Source organism: Pezoporus flaviventris, unplaced genomic scaffold (assembly GCF_033815535.1).
Source record: "Pezoporus flaviventris isolate CSIRO_AGI_PZ_B2104156 unplaced genomic scaffold, CSIRO_AGI_Pfla_v1 ptg000001l, whole genome shotgun sequence".
NCBI lineage: Eukaryota > Metazoa > Chordata > Aves > Psittaciformes > Psittacidae > Pezoporus > Pezoporus flaviventris.
In genome coordinates, this window is record NW_026892549.1 from 59,307,077 (window position 1) to 59,329,941 (window position 22,865).

Genomic DNA, 22,865 nt, shown 5'->3' on the forward strand with positions numbered 1-22,865 from the left:
GGTTGCTGGGATAAGGCTGCTGGTTCTCGGGGGCCAGTGCTGATGATGGGACCATCCATCATGCTGACATCCCCCCCCAAGAGAGCTTCCTAAGCAGGCAGAGAGGGATGCATTGCTTGCCAGGGGGTGGCATGTCACTGGTGTTGCAGCAACATCCCAGAAGCATAGAATGACATAGAATGGTTTGGGTTGGAAAGGACCCATCATCCCATTCCAATCCCCTGCCATGAGCTTTATCTTGGCTCGGGGATGGCGGCATCTCCTGGATTGGCTGGAGAAGAGGATGGAAGAATGGGGCAGGTTCTTAGGACATGATGCGGCACCTCCAACCCACTCCAATGGGAGAGGAGGGGTTGCTCCCACTGGGTCCTCTTAGGCTGACAGAGGTGGTGGGATGGAGAGCCACCACCCTTCCATTAGGCTTGGAAATGCTGCCACTAAGACCCCACATTCCAGGCTGAGCTGATGCATTTTAAACATACCTCCCTGCCCATCATGGGCACTGCCTGAGAGGCTTTTTGTGAGCTTTTGGGATGGAGCCATCTCTCAGATGCACCTTTGTTTAAAGGATTCATGGGTGTAACTTGGCTAGATTTTGTGCTGATTTCATCTCCTCCTGTCTATTCACAGCTCCAGTTACTCCTAACAAGAGGTCAGGGTTGCACCCAGCCCTTAACCTCTCCCCAAGCTCTTGCTCGACCGCCCATCATTCTGTATCCTGTCTTTAATGGTTGATGCCAAGATTTTCCCTTGTTTTCCAAATAGCCTCCAAACCCAACCAGAGTGGTTTTCCGCTTGTTTCAGCCCATTCGCTTTCCCCTTCATCTTGTTTCTTTTAATTTCTGGAGTCTGATCCTGAGGTTTTTTTACTTAAGAAGCACACAAGTCCCACTCCATGAAGGAGCCTTTGGGTGGGCAGGCTCAGTGTTTTTTCCTTGTATGATACAGATTCCAGGAGCTAGGTCAAATAATGATGTGCCTGGAATTGAAAACCAGCACCTCTGGTCCTCTGCTGAAAGAACCTATTGCCCTGAAATGTGGATGGAAACCTCTAGGAAAGGTTCCAACCAGCCGAGGTGCTGCGAGAGCCTGATGTGTACACTGGAATCTTACCCTGGCCACCCCATAGAGGAAAGGATGGGGACCTTCCCCAGGCTTCATGTCCCTTTGGCTTTACCAACGACCCATTCCAGCACCTGAATTCCTCCTGCTGTGCGGGCGGTGCTTCCCATTTGCAGGTGATTCACTGAGCAGATAACAGCCTCAGCCCTGAGCCCCTGAGAGTTTGGTGGTTGGCTATGGGCTGTCGTCATCTAACTAGTGACACGCATGAATGGATGAACGAGATTCCCACTGTCCCTACCTACTATCCAGCGAAACCACAGCCAAGGGAACGGGCTTGGCGGAATCAGTGGGGAAAGAAGACCCCGTTGAGCTTGACTCTAGTCAGGCGCTGTGAAGAGACATGAGAGGTGGAGAATAAGTGGGAAGCCGGCCGCGCGCCCATCAATGGGCAAAGCAGCGCTTGAAGTCCTTTTCCTGCCTGGTGTTCAACTGTGTTCCTGTGATTCCTCAGTGGAAAGAAAGTTCCTTGTGTTTGCTTTTGTCGTGGTGCTGGTATTTAGCTTTCATTTGCAGGTTCTCCTTGTTCAGTTCCTTGCTCTCTGTTGCTTACGTTGAGGTTTGTTGGTGTTTCCCATTTATTTGAGCCTGTACCGAGAGATGTCCTTCATCTCTTCTCAGTGTTTGTGTCAATCCTTGCATTGCTGCTGGTTGCATGTTCATGTTTTGGGGGAAACTGAGGCAGGAGAGGAGCCTAAAGTAAGGGAGCTGGAAGTGGCCATTAGGAAATGCCCTTTATCTTGATGCTGCCTTGCAACAGCAGAAGCAAATGGCCTTATTCCATGCCTCTGCCCCTTTGCTTCTGAGTGCACTTACCTGTCTTCTCAATGATGACCTTATTGCTAGTTTGAGTAACTTAAAGCGTAAGCATGTTTAAGGAGAGGGGTGTCCCACCTGTGGGAACCTGGGCAGCATTGGCTTTGTTTGGAGTCGTGTGGAGGAGATTAGGGATGAGTTCAGTCTTTTTCCAGAGGACTGGGAATAGAGGAGAAGTGTGGAGTCTACATCTCCCATCTTTTGGCCTTAAGGCTTCTGGGCAGTGGGAGCAGAGCCTGGATGCTCCAGGGGGGGTTCCAGGAGCAGAATGTGAGCCTTTCCCTGCTCCCCTGCTGCACATCCCATGTTATATCCCCTGTCTGTAACCCCAGCCTGTGCTTGATGCTTTTGGCATGGAAGAATGGGCTGGAGCTTGTTTGCTCTGCTAAAGAAACATCCCCTCTTCTGCAGCATCCTCCCAGGGTGGCAGCTCTTCAGCACAGAGCTTGGGTATGAGCTGCAGGCACCGTGCCTTTGATTGCACCGCGTTTTACCAGTGGCCTCCAGAAAGCATCCTTGGCTGGAGAAACCCCCTCCCCTTTGAAGGGGCCAGCCCCATGGATGCTGTGCGGAGCTGAACAAGAGCCCTGAAGGATTCGGGGATTTTATGCAGCTTGTTAGCTTAGGTACAGGGGTTTTATTCCTTGAAATCCCAGCAAGAAATAATCCTCTTTTTCTGGTCGGAATAGAAATGGCTTGATGCCATGAGGCAAAAAATAAAAGGCAGCCCTACCCGGTGCTGTGATGATTTGCAAGGCTAGTGAGAGACTACATAAGGCGTTTTCAAATAGACTCCAATATTTTCAGTGCTTAAAGAGGGCCCGACTACATGACACCTTTTTTGAAGCCCTCATTTACAATGGAGCCAGGCTGAGTGCATTATAATTTGCTGCTCGAAGTTCCAAAGTCGCAGTACTTTGGATAATGAGGAGAGAAACCCTTAATATGATGAGACTTTCTTTTTTTGGTATTGTGTTTAATGAAAAGCTAAAAATGTGCTAATTTGTAAGTCCTGTTGTAGTAGTGGCATCGGAGGCTTTTGAAATGCATTACTGACTTAGGAAGTATTAAGGAAAAATGACATTTTGCTACAAGCAGAAAAGTCAATTATAATGTTTCCACACTTTAGAGAATTGCTGATGCAGGATGGGAGTTAATGGAACAGTCAGCTTCACTTTGTGCTGCTGGATTTCGGGGGTTTGCTGAGAAATGGAAGCTTGTTTTTCAGTTCTGATGGCAACAATAAGCTGCACGGGTGCTGTGTGGCTGGGAATTGTCTCTGGCCAGGGAGATGGATTCCTTTGGGCTGCTCCCACATGGAGCTGGACCCATTGGCCAGCCTGGCATGATGCAGACTGCCTAGGACCAGGAGGAATCATCATCATCAATAAGGATTTAGCAGCATTTTGCAATTGGGCTGATCCCCCCATATTGGTGGATGAGCATGTGCCAAAGTGGTGGGTCTGGTGCAGCCCGTTCCCGAAGAGCTCCGTTAATGCATTAAAACCCACGTAAACCAAGAAGCTGGAGGAAAAGGCTGTCCTCACCCACTGTGCTCTGGAGGGAGCTTTCCTCCATCTCCTGGAGAGGAAAGCAGTGGTAAACTTGTCCTAAGCTCCTGGGGAAAGGAGGGTTGGGAGCTCCGGGTGACTTGCTGTGGTTGCCAGGGAACTTCAGTGCTGGTTGTGAAAGTCCCTGTGAGGCAGTGCTCCTGATAACCCTGTCTCTTAAATCAGGGCAGGTCAGTGAGGCAAAATAGCTCATGTGGAATTGGAAGGGATGAGAGGGGAGTGCTGGCACCGTGTTTAACTGGAGTTGTAGTGTCTGATTAAAGGGCTTTGGCCACAGCGGCATAACCCAAGCGCTTGACATAAGCCAGGGACCTAATAATACCAAAGGCACATTGTGGAAGCCTGACTTCATGGTGGCTGCTGCTGTTTCCCTGGCAAGAGCTGGTTTCCCCTCTTCCTTGTTCAAGGATGCAGCCTCCTGCCTGGCTGCGTGGGACTGGGGCTGCCTTCGGTCGGATGCCAACAGGGATAGAGACTGTGGGGCTCTTCCCAAGCTGGCTGGGGATGATTTAAAGCTTGACTTGGTATTGGTTACTTACTCAAGCTTATTCCAAGCACTATATAAACTTGTGTTTCTTGGGCTTACTGATAGGGTTTCAACGAGCTGCTCTGAGGCAGGGTATCCTGTGCACTCCTGAAATTCTGATTTATGGCACTTTTTTGCCTTGTGGGAAATTGGCAGCAAGTTACTTCCAGCTGGAGCAGGTCCATCAGCTGCAGCTCGAGCCTCTGCTCTGGCTGGTTTGGCTGACGCTCATCTGAAGGGGATTGAGGGTTATTGGTATTTTGGGGAGGCAGAGGGGATGTGAGGAATTGGTACAACAGGAACGTGGGTGAGAATGGCTTCCAGGTGCTCCCCCTTGCCTCAATGGGGGCTGTGCTGTTTGCCCAACACCCAGGACCCTGCAAAGCTGACACTGAAACCTGGGCTCCTACTCCAAGCATGGACTCACGGGCTATATTTAAAACACGTTAGAATCCACAGGGCAGGGTTATGCCAAGACTTGATTGCCTCTGGGAGGGTGAAGTCACACTTTGCTCCCTCTTTCTCAGCTGTTCCTGAGTGTTTCAAAGGGGGCTCCTCCTCAGCGTGGTTAAAGCAGGAGAATGGGGATGAGCACAAACACTTTTTAGAAGTCATGTCATATGTGGTTCTCCTGGGTTTGGAGGAAGCAATTAAGGCAATTAATTTATTGGTAAATTATCTTATGATGAAGTACAAAATAACTGCAATGAAACGCTGACATTCACATTAATACCAAATTAGTTCCTGTATTATGACTGTTCTTACAATGAATGCCCAGTAATTTAATAGTAATGGGACATTTAAATAATTTAGCTTATAATTCTCTAGATCACTTACATATATAAATGAGTGTGACAGCTTCTTTCTCAACTTTGCTGGTGATGCTGGAAGCAGAGCAGCCTGGCACCCCCCTCTGCTGCCCCCCAAAACTCACCTTTTCCTGGTGCATATGGGCTGGGATCCAACCTGGACTGTTCTGTGACTCCATATAGCCAAAGGGATTTTCCTCCCTCATCAGATTTTGGGACTTCTGTGGCTGGGTTTAGCAAGGAACACTGTTTAAACTCACAGTGGGATGGGTGTTAGAGATGCAGCCAGGGCTGCTGAACTGATTAGCTCAGCCATTGACACTGAAATCACTGTATGTTGGCTCTGCTTGATGTGGCACTTCACTTTCTGTAATAATAAACAGCATTAAAACTGCTCCTCATTCTGTCCCCCTGATAAGGTTCTAAAGGAGAGCAAGGGCTTGGCAGCTACACGGGGCAGAGTTTGTCCGCTCTGTTGCTTCTTCCTACCCACAGAGCTGTTTGCAGGTACACCAGCTGAGGCTTCCAGATCCCCATGGGGAAAAGCAAGTTTACACTGAGTGCAGCCAATGCTGCAAGCTACGCCTGAAGGATGAATTGCCCCAGTGCCTTTACCTATAGACTGGTGGATACTGGAATAAAACTGCAGGTTTCTGCCTGCACAGCTGGGATGGGGAGAGGTCCCTGCATCCTCCCTGCGTGGGGTCGGAGTCGTGCCCTGGAGATGGATGTTGCCAGTCAGCATGTTACTTTGCTACCGAGATTGCATTGAACCTGCTGAAATATGAGTTAATGGGCTTGCTTACGTCCAGCCTAAATGTGGTCTTTTCATCACGTTGTGTTCTGCTGTCAAACCTGTTGTGGAGAGGAGGATTCCACTGTCGGCAAGATTGAGGACAGAATTATCCAAATTAGTTTCCTTGCAGATGAGAGCAGAGATGAGGTTTTCAGCACAAGCCCTGCACCTCTCTGGGGAGCCTGACTCTTTTCTCCCAGGGTGAAGCTGAAGAGGACCTTTCCTAATGGGGATGTGCTGCCAAATCTGTGAAGGTAGGTGCCTGCTGCAAGCAAAGAAACACCAAATAAAGTAAAGTTGATTTGTAGCTGCTTTGTTGCAAGTGAATTAAATCCAGGGGCTGGCAGCTCATGCTTGTGGTGACCAATGATGAGGATCCAGCAGCTGGATCATTGCTGGGGTGGCTTCGGGAAAGACTTGTGTCTATCAGGAATGTACTGAGGTGTTACAAAGATGATGTCTACCCAAGCGCTCCCTTTAGCAGGGCTGGAGATGCTGCCTCAAGGTTGGAAGGCTGCAATCCAAGGGAGCCCTGTACCAGACAGTAGCCAAAGAGGAGCACAGAAAGCCTGAGCTGGAGTGCTCTATAAACTGGGCTGTGATGGCAAGGCAGCCTGTTCTTCCCTCGGGGAGAAAACTTGCTTTAACCATAGCCAGTTCCCTTTGCTGTGCTCAGTGATATGGATTATTTTCTATGCAGTGAGTTGACTGTAGGAATCTTTCTGGGTTTTTGTACTCACCATCCAGGTAAAGTCACTTGCCACCATATTTTGGATGAAATAACCCTGTTCTAGCAGGGGGAAGGAAAGGAATGGGATATTATGAAGATGCAGGAACATTTATAATGGGATCAATTGCTTTTATATAGAAGACGCACTGGGAAGACCTCAGTAAGCAGTGAGCAGAGCTATGCTTGGAGTGAATTGTAACTGGCAGAGTACGTGTGATGTTACCCTCACCCAAGGGCAGGTTAGGCTGGCCTGTGCTGGAGGAAACCTGAGCAGCTTCCTTCAGCGGAGCAGCCCTCCTTGTATCTCCCAGCTTGTATACTGAAGGTACAGAGAGGTCCTTTAGCTCCCTGGGGCTGGTGTGCCTGTTTCCAGTTAAAATACGTATTGCACATTAGTCATTGTCAAGCCAACATAGGTATGCTGCAGCAAAAACAGGTAATTGTGGCTTTTATTTGTAGAGGAGCCTGGTGAATGAAATCCTGTATGGTACTGTCCCGGTCCACGTGCAGGACCTTGCACTTGGCCTTGTTGAACTCCATGGTTCACACGGTCCCACCTCTCCAGCCTGTCCAGCTCCCTCTGGATCCCATCCCTTCCCTCCAGTGTGTCACTGCACCCCACAGCTCGGTGTTATTAGCAAATGTGCTGAGGGTGCCTCAGTCCCACTGTCTGTATTGCCAATAAAGTTGCTGAACAGCACCGACCCCAATCCCAAGCCCTGAGTAATGTCACTCAGAAGGTTTAGTAACTTGCTTTTGCTATTTGTGATATTTGGGTAATACACCTAATGCTCTATTCTGCTGTATATGTTGGGGTTTTCTTAAGCAACAGACACTGCTCTTTGTGCAAACAGGGTAATTGGGCATTGTTTTCTAGTGCAAAAGAGGTTCTTGGGACACTCACTAAAATGAACCCCTCCTGACTGCTTTGCTTTTGTTCTGCTTATTCATGTTTTTTGCTAAGATCCACATAATAGGAATTCTTCCGTGATAAGGTATCAGAAGCTGGAACAGTGCTGGTCCTCACAGGCCTGTGTAAATATTCAGCTTGTGGTAGATTGCATTAAGTGTCTTATAATCCATCCCAATTAAAAAGCAGTCTTTATAGCTGTAATAGTTTTATTGAGAACTGTAACACATTAGACCTACAGATATATAAAGCAGTTAGTTTTATAAAGCATATAGGGTATTAAAGTAATGAAAGACATTAATGTGACATCAATTTTTAAGGAGAGTTACTTGCTGAAATAAATGAGAACAGCCTAAAAGTTGATGGCATGTTACAGTGCTGAGTAATGAACCCTTCTGCCCCCTAAAATCTCTGCAAATAAATAATGCTTGAGCAACTCAGTGGTCATTAACTCTTTACCCTCTGAGAGCTACATGTCACATTGATGTCTCAGCTGATGGGTTTTAGCTTTGTAAAACTCAGTCAGAAAGGAATTCTCTTTCTTGGAATACCTCTAACATGGGGTGTATTATTCCAATGTGTTTGCTCTCCTCCCATCTTCTGTGCTGATAAAGTTTGATGAAGTCGAGCTGTGATGGGTATTGCCAGCTGCAAAATCCTCAAGGAGGTTACTTTTTCCCTTTACTTCCTTTCCCTTTTCCTGCTTTTGCGTTGCCTGCCAGGGCTCTGGTTCGTGCCCTGCCCAGCGGGGTCTTGGCATACCAAGCCTGAAGAACCAAAACACATGTGGATGTTTTAATAAACCTTGGAGGAGAAATAAAAGAGCACTTAAACTTTTTACTGGTACAATGGAGCATTCCTTTAAAAACACTAAACTCTCATAATCATGGCTGGCTCGTGGAGAAGCAGAAACGAAATCCCTGTATCTCTTGAGAACGTTATTACAACAAGAAGTATCGCAATTGCTTGCTTGAGTTGTGCTTCATTAGCAGGAGTACTTAGCTGGGCCATTTGTGTTGCTACAGTTATGGATAATGTTAGAACTTCTACGATCAACCCTATTTCCAGGGTATACAGCTCTTGTCAAAACTCCCTCTGGTCTGAAACTTGGCAATAGACAAAGCATACACTTCTCCTGGCTCTGCAAATCAAACCAGACAGGTTTTACTTCAATGAGAGAGCTTAAGAAGCAAAGCAAGCCCTGAACATTAAAAACCTGTTTATTGCTTTCAGATGCCTGTTCACAATCCTGTGACTTGTAAATGATCTTGCTAGAGTCGCTTTGTGAACTTGCCAAGCTTCTGGACTGTAATGTCAGCAAGGCAGTTCGAGGCCATGTGAAGAAAATGTAAAGTGGAATGATTTAGTTAGAAGTACGAGCTTCTCTTTCCCCATATATACATACATACATACAGGAACCTTTATCAGCAAAGTCATGCCTACATCGGACACTAAAATGCCACTAGGTGTTGACATGACTGATAAAATGCCTTCCTTGACCATATTCATTCACATGCTGCCTCAGGAAAGGATGTCTTTCCTCTGACCACAGAACGCTATTTAATGCTGCAGCTGTTGTCTTCTCTGCCCTCTGCTTGGGCCAATGTCGTCTTCAACCTTCCTATCAATGCGGCACCCTTTTAAGTCTGCTTTTTCCACAGGATCCATCCAAAAAGCTACCTCCAGCTTGAGCCTTTAGAGTTGTGCCTTGTCCAGTTTCCCAGTGTGTTACAGGCAGCAGCAAATGAAGTAACTGGGAGAAAAGGCATTGGAAGTGTACAGGGAGGAAAACACCCTGTTGTTCCTTTCTTGGTCTCAGATGGTCCTTGGTGTCATGCTGCTTAAAAGCTTCCAGTGTCCCAGAAAAGGGCTGATGGCAGGCACGCAATGTGGATCTCTTATTGCAGATTAAATACTGTCAGCAGGCAAATAAAGTCTGAGAGATATCAAATGTCCAGCTGGGCAGCCTGATCACTGTGATCTCTGCTCCCATTGCTCTCCTTCAAGAACATGGACTCTGATGATTGATTAAAACATGATGCAATTTCTCCTGTATCTACATCTAGATAGTGTCATGGGAGGTGTCTGGGAGGAAACCCTGTGCTCTCAGTGCAGCAGCCTCGGCAATTGCCTCAGGCCAAGCTATTCCTGTGTCATGGAGAACGGACATAGCTGGTGCAGGAAGAGGTCTGGAGATGGCTGTTTCTGGTCCTTCACATGAGTGGGATAAGAAAGAGAAGGTGCTGGTTGTGACTACGTGGGATTAGAAGCCAGCTCCTCAGATACGTTTAAAAGAAAAGTAGAATTATCAGTAATGCACCAGCATCTGAGCTGGGGATGTGAGTCACTGACAGTAAGTGACTGATCAGAGTTAAAACGTTTGCTTGTTGGAGGAATGATGTCCAAAGTCTTTGGTATGGGTTTTCTTACATGTTATAAGTAATCTGGCACAGTCACTGGCAGGCAGATCTAGTGTGCTTGTTGGACTGTCTTTTGCTCTCTTAGGATTAACGTTATTTCTGTGTCAGGATTTGTATCAATCACACTGGTGCAATAATTTATAATTTCACAAACTTAGATGTGTAATTGGGGCAGAAATTTGAGTGAATTGACTGAAGAAATCACATTATCACAACTTTTGCATTATTTATATTCATTTTAGAACACTGGCAGAATATAAATGTCAAACAGGGAGATTCATGTTTCCAGCAAAGAGAAATCAAAGATTCATCACAGCACTAATCTCCACTTCGAATACTGCATTTTAGCCGCCCCACTTCAGAAAAAGACAAAGCAACAGAAAAGGTCCAGCAATGGCAATGATTAGAGGCTTGGGAAGAGGGGCTTCTGTGTGAGAAGAGATGAAGATACTGGAGTTAATTAGCACACAAGGCCATTTTACCAGCCCTCTTCCCCTGTGCCATATTACAGGTACTGGGGCAAGGTTCCATGGCATTTAAGAGAAACAGATTTAAAACAGATAAAAGGAAATACTTTCTTAAGGGCTGTAATTAATGCAAGGAAACGATTGCCATGGGATGCTGAGGACAGGATCCTTTTAGCTGTGCTGAAAATGAAGTGCTGCCTGCATATTTTGTGCTGTGCAAACCAGGCATATTTATAGTAAGTGGAATAACATTTTCAAGTTGGGCTTCTACTAAATACTAGCTCTCATGTTTCAGGGTACAAATGGATTGCTGCTTGGAGCTGGGAATGGTAGGTTTTTTTCCTTTGCTGCAAGACTGAACCATTAGCCTTTCCCTGAGGAAAGATTTTGGTTTAGATAGGAAGCATGAGGAAGAGAAGAGTAATTTGCCAAATATCACAAATGCTGCCTGCATTGAATGAGCCAAATGGCTCTAAATGGAAACTGGAAAGTATTCAAGAGGGCTGGGAGATATATGCACTATCATTAGGTTAGCAGTTGAAGACGACTTGGATGAAGTTGTTAGAAACAGCATCCTGTTTGTTGTGCAAGGAGCTGTGGGGATTCAAACCCAGAGGGGATTTAAAGAGAGGAATGAAATGCAAACCTTTCAGCTGGGAGAACTGGACAGTTTATAAGTGGGTCTGGGTAGAAACTGTGCGGGATTCAGGGCTGAGAAAGCTCTTTAGGGGTCTTTTGGCAGTACAGAAGTTCTATCCCATTTGGAGCCCCTGTTGTGGGCTGCCTGCAGCTCCTTGGTACACAGCAGGGTTTTCCTGTTTGGAGGCTAAGGCTTTCACTAGCATTTAGTAGGTTTGAGGTGCCTTAATCCAATGTTGTGTCATTCTTCTGGGGTGTCAGTACTGCTAAGCCATAGTGTTGCACACTAGGTAGTTCAGGTCCAACTTGGCTGTCCCTAAGCTACACTGAAGTCACTACAGTAAATAAGCTACAGACCTGTACTTAAGCCTTATAAACTGCTTCCATCAATAGGAAAAGAAAAAGCAAGACAGTGAAAGCAGAATTAACCACTGAATAAAGATAATCCTAGTCCAGGGAAAGAAAGAGTAAATACTACTGAACTACATGTGGGGAAAGTAGTTGTCTGCAGGGTGATCCATGTATATTTGAGGTACATGTAAGGCATCTCAAATGCACTAGGTTTTGCTTTCAGGGTTTTATAGCCTGGGGGGTGTGGAGAGGAACGAAACTTGAGGCAGAAAACTAATTATTCTTTTAAACCCCCAAATGAAAACTCTTCTTATAAGAAAAATTTCTGTCTGAAGTAATTTAAACTGAGGACTTAGAACATGATACCTATGTGGAACACCCTGCCGACCCTGAATGTCCACTTTTTTTGCCTCCTCAAGATAATATAGCTAGGCTTGCTGAACATGTCAGCTCTGAAAGAAAAAAGGACCAATACGTTATACTAATGGCACCTGCATAATTTACCCATGCACCTGAAGACCATGTTCAACATGAGCTGAGTGCAGGCAGGAGGCTCAGCAAAGCACTATGCCAGGCTTGCTGCCTGTAATAATGACTGCTTGCCTAGCATGTCCAGCTGCCCAGCAGCATGGGCTGCCAAACATCCTCATATGGGGGAGATGGGTGTTTGATGCTGTCGAGGCATACATCATCATTTAAATAGTGATGCAGCAGCCCATGAGTGGAATTAGCAGGCCTCTAGATCAAATGGGCAAGAACATGGCAGGGGATGATGAAAGACAGGCAGTTAACATAGCTCTTGACGTCACCTTAAATGCTTCCTCCTCCTCTCTGTACACTGGATCCTGTGTGGCCAGAAAACCTATGAACTCATCAGTTCTCAGTGGCTTCCTGCTCATCCGCAAGAGGCGCAGCTCGGTCAGCACAGCTTGCACTGCCCGGATGAGTTGTCCTGGGGTGAAACCATCTGACACGTTTGCCAGGCAGCTTATGTTCAGTAAGCTGGTGATTGCTCCCCCATTCTGCAGGATGATGTGTTTCCATAACACTGCTCATCAGGACACAAAAAAAGAGAGAAAGCCAAAGACATGAATGAAGAGAAGCAGGAAAAATGCATTTTGAAATTGAAACAGGAAAATAAGGGTTATCAGTCAGGAAAGCCAAGATTCCAATTCTTCTTGTTTGCTGTTTCTTTCATGTACAGATCTGTAGCAAAGTGGCCTTTAGGCACATCTGTTCTTTAATCGTTAGTGATCATTTGCTGGCTACTGGTCGATACTTTTCAGAAAGTCATTAAGGGCACATATGTGCATATGTGTGTAAAAATGGCAAGAACTACTTAAACATGCTTGTGTGTACACAGAGGAAGAGAACCTGTCCAGAATGTTCCCATTTGGGCGTGTAGAGTTAAGTGCTTAAATTAACAGGCTGTTTTTATTTCTGGGACCCTGATCACAGGTTCCTCCTGCTGAACTGAGGGCTGCTATGGGGGCCTCAATGTCTGCTTTGGAAGCCAAAGGCTTCCAGCTATGCAGGCATGTATTGCAAAGGCCAGGTGTCAGTTTCTGAGATTTGCTTCTTATTTAAATAGGAAACCTGCTTGTATCTTTTAGCTGTGAACCTCTGTGCCGTGAAGGTTTTCTTAATGTTTGTGAAGTGCCTGAGATTTTGCTTCCAAAAAGAAATTGGAATTGTAACATCTTTTGGTTATTCTTATGTAAAGTAACAGTCTGTCCTGGAGAAACTTGATAGAACTTCCATGCCATCTCACCATGCTTTCCTTTAGAGCCTTACATGAAACAAACTGGAAAGAAATGCAGTATCATGCATAGAGATTAGAAAGGTTCTTGAGTGAGACAGGCAATTTCTGATCTGAGTGTCATGTGTTTGAATGCTTATATGTAGTATGAAAGTACTGGGTGGAAAATTAATGGTACTGAATGTTGGGGCAGTCATGTAAGGGAGAAAACCTGCCTCACTCTCCCATCGATTGCAATGTCGATATCACAGGCTTGTGCCCATAACTATTGACAACTTTGGACTACATTTTTCACTCAAGCAAATTGTGATCTTCCGCTTGAATTATATCTCTGCTCAATAGTTATTGGCTGAATCACTACTTCATAACAAGGAATTGATGCACACAAGGGCGAGCACAGCTATATATTGTGTGCGGCAGCTTCTGTTGCAGGTAGGATCATGTGTGTTACAGGGTACTAACTTGCTGGGTGAATAATAGCAAGAAACCTGTATAGGATCATGAATCTTCCAGTTGAATGATTTTCTTTGTATGTTTCCTGTTCCCATCATGCATAGATGGGGTTATGCTGGTTTGTAACAGAAGGGAGGGTTGCAGCAGACAAGTAGCTGTGCGCTGTGGCTATGAATCTTTGTTATGTCATGGCTCTGCTGTCAAAACAAGTTTCTTTAGTTCTCAAATTGGGTGTCAGGCACTGAAAATTTTCAGCATTGGAAGACGAGAACTCTGTATAGTAAAAATCATCTTTTCATTGAACTTTGGGTCAGGTTGGAGCTAAAGAACAAGCTAGGTGCTGTCATGACTGTGACGTCAAAGTAGTAAAGCTACAAGTTTAATCTGCTTTAAAGTATCCAGAGTTCACTTTCTGGGTCATTCCTAAGTTTGCAGCTGAAATCCCTTCAGCTGGCCTTGTATTTTGTTTTGTTTTTTGATTCCAAATTAGTGGTGAGAATCCCAGAAAATGACAGCTCAATCCCCAGAAGTGAACACAACTAAATTCAGCTGCTAGCACCTCCTTTCCCTAGGTCTTATTCATATCGCTTATCTGTTAGCAATTTATCAGAGCTGTAACATAACATGAAACACATGTTAGCTTTCTTAGAGACCATTTCCCATCCATGCTATGAAAGTTACTAAGGGTGGAAGAGATTTACTGTGTGTTAGGCAGTCAAAACGTGTCTTGAGCTTGCTGTAATGTGCATCATCTCAATACCTTGGCTGCCCCTGTGAAAGGCAGCATGAAACTGGACTTCACAACCCAGTTGCATGGTTTTTGTAATAAGGTGACTGTGGAGGTAATGCTGTAGACAAGGTACAATTTGTGTAGCCAGGTCCCTGAACTGAATGTGGTTTCCTTTACTAATGTATTCTTCTGGGACATGGTCTACGAGAGATTAGTGGCACAAAGGGAGTCTGTTTTCCTTGGTGTAGTGATCAGTATATTTGTGCTGGTAGAAGCACATAGCTGAGAATCCTAACTTGAAGTGTTATTCAGAATTTAGCCATTCTGAATAGCTCCAGACCTTTTTTTCCATATTACCTTTAGACTGAACTTAAACAGGCCTTTTGCTCATGAGACACCGCATCCAGATTCCTTAATACCCAGAAAATGTATTAAACCACATGACCTGCGATTAAACCACAGGCAAAAAAGCCCTTATAGATTCAGAGAATTGTTTGGGTTGGAAGGATCTTAAAGGTCATCCAGTTCCAACCCCCTGACACGGGCAGGGACACCTTCCACTAGAGCGGGTTGCTCCAAGCCCCATCCAACCTGGCCTTGAACACTGCCAGGGATGGGGCAGCCACAGCTTCTCTGGGCACCCTGTACCAGCGCCTCAGCACCCTCACAGGGAAGAACAGTCTAAATCTAATTTAAATTTACCCTCTTTCAGCTCAAAGCCCTTCTGCTACCCACATCTGAAGGATGCAGAGAAGCTGTCTTTTCTCTTGTAGTAATTGACTCACATTATTAAACTTAATTTAGAGCATTTCTTCCTAGTCAATGCTGAGCTATTGCAGACTTCAAGGTGACTCAAATCTGAAACCAAACTTGCATTCCTGGAAGCTTGTCTTTTTATATAGACCGTGTAAATTGGTCTATGAAAAGACACTGTTTTCCTTACAAACTGTGAATCTCAGCATATGGGGCACTCAGTGAATTTGTCAGGCTCTGGGAGGGCCTATCACTGTAAGCATTTGATAGACTAGACACGCCAAACCTCGGATGCCTAGACAATGACTCTCACGATCTCTAAGTAGTAAAGTGGAATTTGATAGTGGCAAAACAAAGTCCTCCAGAGATGGTTTTGTTTATGGAGAGGCCCTAAAGTGTGTTGTTTCGGGTATGGAAACTGGAGAGAAATAACAGAAATACAGAATCCCTATGTAAAAGCTTGAAATAGAAAATGTGCACTGAAATTCCTTCATACAGGGGAAAACCAGATTGGGCTGAACTTGGTGCACACTGAACTCATGACAAAATGTGAACCACTGAACAGTGTTTTAAACTCTTCCAAATTCGACTTTGCTTATTTGATCTTTGGTGTAGCCTGTATCAGTATTAACCTAAATATCCAGGAAGCAAGATGGTACCCAGGCTATGAATTTAAAGTCAATTCTGAGGCTAACCAGGCAATAAACACAGATTTAAGCCACCGCTACCAGTCCGGATGACTTGGAATACTTGCCAAATCTGGAAGCATAGTCAGGCCTAGGAATCACAATGATTTTCTGGTAGACTTTGCAGAAAGGTTTAAGGTTGGCGTCGAAGGGGCGGTTGGTGGTTCCCACGAGCAGCACTCTGTCCGGTGCTTTCAGAGCCTTCAGGAATTTGGGGAGCATCTTTTCCAGTCTTTTTGGGCCCATCTTCAGCATGTACATGTGAATACAAGGGGGAAAAAGTTGTTAAGGAAGTCAGGTGAGCACTCAGTTTCTGCTTTTGCATCTGTGGGTTTGTGCTAGTTTCTTTCACTACTTGAATTTGCTGATCTTGTTATTGAACAGCAGGAAGGAAGCAAATCTGTTAAAGAAGGAAATTCTGATTTCCAGTTCAAGGAGAAATATTGCTTGGAACTGTGCACCTGATAAACCTTAACAGATAGAAATAATGCCAGGGTACGTAGCCTAGTCTGGAATTCTCTCTGCTCTTACAGGTTACGGTCTACCAACTCCTACTCATGGTTTACGTGTGAAAAATACACTCCTTAATTCTTGCTGTGATTTCTAGCTTGCTGATGCTCTAACCTGAGAACACGAGCTCTTTGAATTCAGGTTTTATTCCTGAGTGAATGAATGCAATAATTTACTATTTGACTTTCTAAGAAACACTTAACTACTGTGTACAGAACAGATAAGTGTTGGGCAAAACCTGTTATAGGATACTTATGTTTGATGATGTCCAAGTGAATATTGACTGGAGAAGCTTAAGCCAATTGCTGTGGTGTCACTCTGCTGTCAATAAAGCTGTAAGTGAATAACTGGGTTAGGACAGTGTATCAAAGATGACTACTGACTTGGAAGCCTCTTGTCAGAAATGATTGAGACTTTAACATCCAAGGCACCAGCGCTCACTCACTTGCAGGCTTTACTAAATAGTAGGAGCTCCCTGAAAAACTTGAGTTTCCACTTCCTATCAGCCTTCCTTAATGTCAATAAGGAAGAAAATATGTCCTGTAAACCTTCTCAGCTGAAGGGCAATAATAAACACCCATGAATCTCCATTGAGTGTACCATCTTTCTGTTGTCTGCCATAGCAGACAGAAAGAAGACAAAGCTCTTCTTCAGAACGAAAGCTGCAGCAGAGAGGAAATGGGGAAATCAGTAAAAAATCCTAACAGTCACATAGCTATTTTCTAGGTAAACTTAATTACTAGATGTTGGTTTTCTCATTCTTTTTATTCTTAGGGTCATACTATGCGTCTAAGTTTGCCAATTGCTTAATCACGATAAGAAGGTGAGCATGTCTTAGTACTAGGGCTTAGGTTCCACTTTGGAAGCATAGGCATGTTGCTTGCCAGGCTAGTACATCTCACTCCTGTTTTTGCTCTTGGACGAATTATTCCTATGGCCATCACTCAGTGCCAGCTGCCATCTTTTCATCACCTCCTTGTGCCCGCACACCCAACGCTCCTAAGACAGCAGGATGCCTGCTTTGCCCCCAAGGAATGTGCCTTGTTAGCACAGTGGGTCTGCCCTGGAGCAAAGGAGAAGTCTTTGCTGTTCTCTTGCTCAGAAAGAAAGAGAACAGCAAGGACTGCTCTGTCCACACCCAAACACTATGTTTGCTGTGACTTCAGATCACAAGATCTTATCTAATCTTTGCCGTTGCCTTGTTGGGAAGCTTTTGGTAATGAACTTGGCTTCTCTGAGGATAAAACAAGCCGCCATTACATAGGTACCTTGGAAGTTTTAGCCAACCTTTGCTCTGCCAGGGAGATCTGGTCATGGCAATGGCCAAAATGTGGATTTACTTTTACGCTGGCTAAATTACTCTCTGTGATGTATACATCTATTGCTACTCATAGGCTGCAAGCTTTCCTCCTCTTCTTGTGTATCAGAAGGAAGTACAAATATTTTCCAGGATGCAATGTTTCTAGAAAAGTGAGAATTATCACATTATTTTAGGTTTGGAAGTAGGCGTGGTTGGGGAATTCCATCTCACTGAAATGACTGAGAGTAGATAATGGTTGCTACAGGTGAGTGGACATGAGTGATTTAAAACCTGGAGCCATCTTCTCCCACCAACACAAGAGACCTTTAGTCAAATACCTGCAGGTCCCTGGATGTGATAGCAGGCGGAGAGGTGGGGAGGACGAGAAGCTTTTCCACACCGGTGGCTATCAAAGCAGACAAAGATCATGAGCACCCCAGGCAATTTTTGGCCTTTAATCTTAATTTTAATCCCCATCTGCACTTGCTGTCAAGGTTTTAGCCCAAGAGAAAGGTTCCCTTTCGGTGTGGCGACCACTAGAGGGCATCAATCACTGCACATTCACCAGCTCACAGAAATAACAGCCTCATCCAAGGGGATGCTTCCATGGTCTTTTGAAATACAGGCTTGTGTCTATCTCACAGTCTGCTTGTACAGGGCTCACCTTAGACAAACGAGGTTTAATTTTTTTCACACGGAGCTTTAAGAGTAAAATATTTTGCAAGCAACATGAATCTAATGAGGGTTTTGGGTGGGTTGCCCCTCTGCTCCAGAGGTTGAGTTGCTGTGCCTATTGGGCAATGTTTGAATGTTCTTTCTACTGGGGAAGCTACACAAGAGAGGAAGGAATGGAAGCAGTGGAAGCCCCAAGAAAATAATCTGTAATTTATCTGTTTAACACAGGCCCTTTGTTTTTGCTGTAGAAATTTATCCTTGTTACTTTATTGTTCACTTTGGCTCCATATGATTGCTCACATTAATAGAGCTGAGCAATTAAAGCTCAGCTTAACTTTTAGTTTCTTGCCTTGTGTTTTGAAAGCCTCCATTATTCTCTTCTACTTTCCAGTGCACTGAAAGCTGGACTATTTTTATATAAAGCAAGTACAGGTGTAGGAGAGAAATGTGACCTCTTGGGGGCTCTGAAGAAGTCACAAGACTCTCTTAAAAGCAGAAAACGTTAGCGAGCAAGCTATTATCAAGCAAGCTTTGCCAAGTCTGGTCACACCGGTATGTGCTAAGCTGAGAAATACACTTGTTCCTTTGTGTCTGTTGTAATGCAGCAGAAGAAATTATCCGGAGTGAAATAAAAAGGGAGCACCTCACCTCTCTATCAGCCGTTGATGCTGCTTTAGAGAATATCTTTTCTGTATCTCCAATCCACACAACTGAAGGCTGCAATTGCTTGGCCACCTAAGAGAGAATGGGGAGAGAAGGCAAGAAGTTGATTAAAATGGCTACAATTTCATATATAATTATGCTTTTGAATCCATGTTTCTGCTGTTAAAATGAGCCTGGGTTATTTGTCTTCCAGAAATGTTCAGCACTCATGGATAGCACTGGCTCTGTTTAGCAGCCTTGGCAAACTGAAGCGTTCCTAGTTGGGAATCTATCATTTAGAACCCATCCAAATGGGATTGTTTTGACTGCTATGCTTATCTGTCATTTCTCAATCCAAATTCAGCTGCAGTTCTGCAAAAAGGAAGCCTGGACTGGAAGTTCAATGGCAAACAATGGGCCACCACCAGTTCTAAAACTGGTAGCCCTTGCCTGTAGGATCCCTCCCTGGTTTTCCAAGGGAGATAGAGATGGGGAGTCAGGCAAGACATGGCTGTTGCGTGGGAAGGGATAGTACTAAGCTTTAAGTAAAATAGGCTGATGTGCAATCTTCTGGCTTACAAAACAGCATTTAATTTGCAGCTAGCCCACGAATTTAAGCAGAAGCTACTAAATCTGAAGGGGGGAGTGTGTGTGTGTGTGTGTCTATACAAATGGACTTTCTGGCTCCAAAGTCAGAGGCACTATACCTCTGCTTCACAGCAGGATGGCAGCAATGCTACAGGCTTTTTCCCATCACTCTCCCTATTGCTATAGAAACGCCAGTGAGTTTAGACATTCTGCTGCCAAATTTTAATCACTTTCTAGTGGCTCTCGGAGCCGTGTTAGTTTGTTCAGCAACAAAAGTGACGGCTCGAGGAGTCAATGGGCAGCGAGAGACACAGCAGTCTTCTGTCCTGCTCTTTCCCTCCCCAGGTTGAAGCTGCTGCTTCTAGGAAGGAAGCTTACAAAATCAATAGGTTGTACACATCAGAAGTGCAGTGTTTGATTGACAGACAGTGCAGGAAGAATTAAGTCAGGAACATCTTTCTTCCAAGCAGCACAGTTCATTATTACAGACACATTTCCAAAGCACCAAGCTTGTGTGTGTGTCTGTAGTGTAGAAACGGACTGAAGATGAGGAAGAGAATAATAGATGAGGGATGTTAAACTTGTTTGCTGTGCTGTTGATGGGGTGAAGTGGAAACAATGCCGTCTTTGGCATGTGACACTTTATTTATGGGAACTCATCAGTCCTAGAATATGTCAAGTGGTACCTCCAAGTTCAGAACAGTTTAATGGGAGAAAGCTGAGCTTTTTCCTCTGGAAGGCAGGGATTTGAGTGGTTAGCTTTAGTAATGAGGATTTAGAAAAGAAAAACTTTGTGTCATGAAAGATAATGTGAAAATGCTGCAGAAACTGATATGTGGACCTAGGCAGTTATATGGATGTTTATCTGCATGTACAACTGAAGGGGTGACTTTTCAGTCCAGCAGTGTATTGAGTGTACAAGCGAGAATGACATAACATATAAATTTGTACAGCAATAATAGCTGCAATTTTAAGGGCAAATGCTTTGTTTTATCCATCTCCTATTTGTCTATTTTCAGAGGTAAGTCTGGCATATTCCTAAGCCTGCACACACTCTGCAAGGTACACCTGACAGGGCAACCCTGTGGCTTTCACAAAACTGAGCTGTACAGCAGCCTTGCATAGGGAGTTTCTGCTGAGTATCCTGCTAGTCAAGGGCTCAGACACCTGCAGAAGACACAAGTCAGTCCTACTCACTCGCACCTGCAGGTGAATGCCGTTAGTGCCTGGGTGCATGTAAATAGGCTTGGAGGCCAGAGGTGAAAGAAGTGTAAGGTGGTAGCATGACCAAACAGCCGAGATGGGAGAACTGATGTTCTCTGTAACATTAAGACTTGGAAGGAAAAACAGAGGCATGGTTTAAGTTGCTGAAAGAAACCTACAGCTTCTTAAAGAGCTGCTTTTGCATTCTGTGCACCTGCTATGGAGTCCACTGTGATGAGTGGAAGCTCTGACTCGGAGACCCTCACCCAACTCAGCACCGCTAATGAACGAACAATCAGCTGGGGCGTTCTGATGTTTGTCTTTCACCTTCTGAAATCTAACAACCACTGGAGATGAGGCAGTGGGTGGCTGTTTCCCTTGAAGCCTCCCTTTTTCCCCCATGAAGCTTGAGTCGGTAGCTCGGGTTTACAGCCTGTGTGTGCGTGCGCTACCACCCCAATAAGCTCTGTCACTGTAGGATCTGCTATTCTTGTGCCTTCTCCCCACTTTATCCTGATGAGGGTTGCTTCTTTTCTAATGCATGTGCTAATGTTGTTTCCCAAGGAGAACAGTCCCCTTCTGATAGTGTGGATAATGCAGCTGTATGGTGCCTGGGAAGCCACATAGCTGTTCTGCAATGTACTCTCCATACCTGTGCGCCTCATGCTGCAGTGGGATGTGATGGCGGAATAAGGGTGGGGGAGGTCACAGAGGCTATAAAAGCTGTTGGCAGTGGTTGAACTCTGCTTGTGTACTTCAAAGGGAACCCGTGTTGCCCTTTCAGTGGGGCCAACGCAGGCAGGGAGGTTCACATCTCTCCCGTTTGGCTGGGAGGTCACTTCCGTGGTTACCAGCCCTCTAAAATAGAACCTTAAGTTTTAAACCAGACTACACTTACATTTGAGCTCTTAAGGAAGAGTGCTCACTGCTGTCCCATGTGTCATCTGGTGTTTTTTTGTCCCTTTCATTTCCCCACCAAGGAGATGGAAATACAATGAATAACCTCAGTTCTGGCACTTTCTTTGAGAGACTTCGCTGTGCTTTCTGTTTTGAGGTGATGCTCTAAATGTATAGAGCAGCCTGCGTATGTTCTGGTGTTGATACACACTGTGTATAAGCTTGGCTGTTTCTTTTCTGAAGGCAGATCAGACACCCAGCATCCATCGGCGTCTCATTTAAATTGTTGGCAGAGCTGTAGCAGCCTGTCTATCCCCCGTGAAAGTGCTTCATTTGAATTATCCACGGGCAGTTTGAATCCATGGGTAATTAAATGCACTGTACATAATTAATTTGTAATTGAAATGATATGAACAATTTGCAGGAGCTGCCAGCAGATGGCTCCTTAACCCTTCTAATACCGCAGCGAGCCAGCGGCGCTCAATGCTCTGCAGTTGATACTCACTCATCAGCTTCAAAGCAGCTGAAGTAGCAAGATGCTAAAAGGGCTGAACAGACCTTATCTGTGGGAGCCTTACAGGCAAATGCTCCAGTGATGATGCCACTATATCCTGGTTTGTTGGGCAGAAAACAACTATAAATACTGCCTTTCAACAGGATGAATTTCATTGTTTGACACTAGAGTAAATGCAGAGTAAACTGATAGCGTAAAGCTGCTTTATCACAGAAATAACGCCGTGTGTTTGAGCACTGGTGTTATTTAACACTTAAAGGGTTTAGGCATCTAGCAGACTGAACTGCACTGAGAGGAAAGAATTACTTTGGGATGCCTGGAAGAAAGGCAGACCAGACTGTTCCCAGATTTCAACTGTAATGGAAGAGTCTTGTGTGGCATGTTAATGCTAAATACGCAGAGACTTCTGTCAATGTACTGAGGTAAACTGTACCTAGTTCTTCAGCTGCCAGAAAAATTACCTGTCTGAAGGGACAACACAGCAGTGGTTATGGGTAAAGGAACCTGATTCAGTAGAAAAAGATTAGTGACAGACTTCGAAATTATATTGCCTCTAAATGCTGGGATTATATAAATTAATGTTAAATAAACTCCATTGCATTCGTTTGTTTGTATAACACTTTTACAGTCTTGCTAAATAGCATAATCAAATAGCCTGAGAAGAGCCTTCTAACAATGACGGTGATTATTTCTGCAGCTTGCTGCTCTGTAAACCCCCTTGTTCAGTAGAAACAGCATAAACTGAGATGTTGATATACAGAGATGACTTCTCCGCTGGTATTTCCTCCTGGCCACCTCTTTCTCAACCTTTTAGCCTGGTTAGTGTTGCACTCAAAACATGTTCCCACGTGTGGTTTTCTGTGCAATGTGCTTCCTGAGTGCTGCTGCGGCTCTGGTAAAGGACCTGAGAGGTGTTGTCTCACTCTGGTGGTGATTAACCTGATGGCTGCTGTACGGTTGCTAATGGAAGGCCAGTGCTTGTCATTTTTATTGCCTTG

At 44.9% G+C, this 22,865-nt stretch overlaps 1 protein-coding gene across 1 annotated transcript in view; it reads right to left on the minus strand.

Moving 5' to 3' along the window:
* Positions 1-7,471: 7,471 nt before the first annotated feature.
* The window catches only part of IQCA1 (IQ motif containing with AAA domain 1), a 95,666-nt gene continuing 80,272 nt past the window's right edge, over positions 7,472-22,865 (minus strand). The window contains exons 16-19 of the mRNA XM_061460333.1: positions 18,672-18,758; positions 15,607-15,784; positions 11,967-12,205; positions 7,472-8,047 (exon numbers count right to left, since the gene is read on the minus strand). Of these exons, the coding sequence (XP_061316317.1) occupies positions 7,949-8,047; positions 11,967-12,205; positions 15,607-15,784; positions 18,672-18,758 (603 nt within the window). The 3' untranslated portion in view covers positions 7,472-7,948. The remainder of the gene's footprint in view (positions 8,048-11,966; positions 12,206-15,606; positions 15,785-18,671; positions 18,759-22,865) is intronic.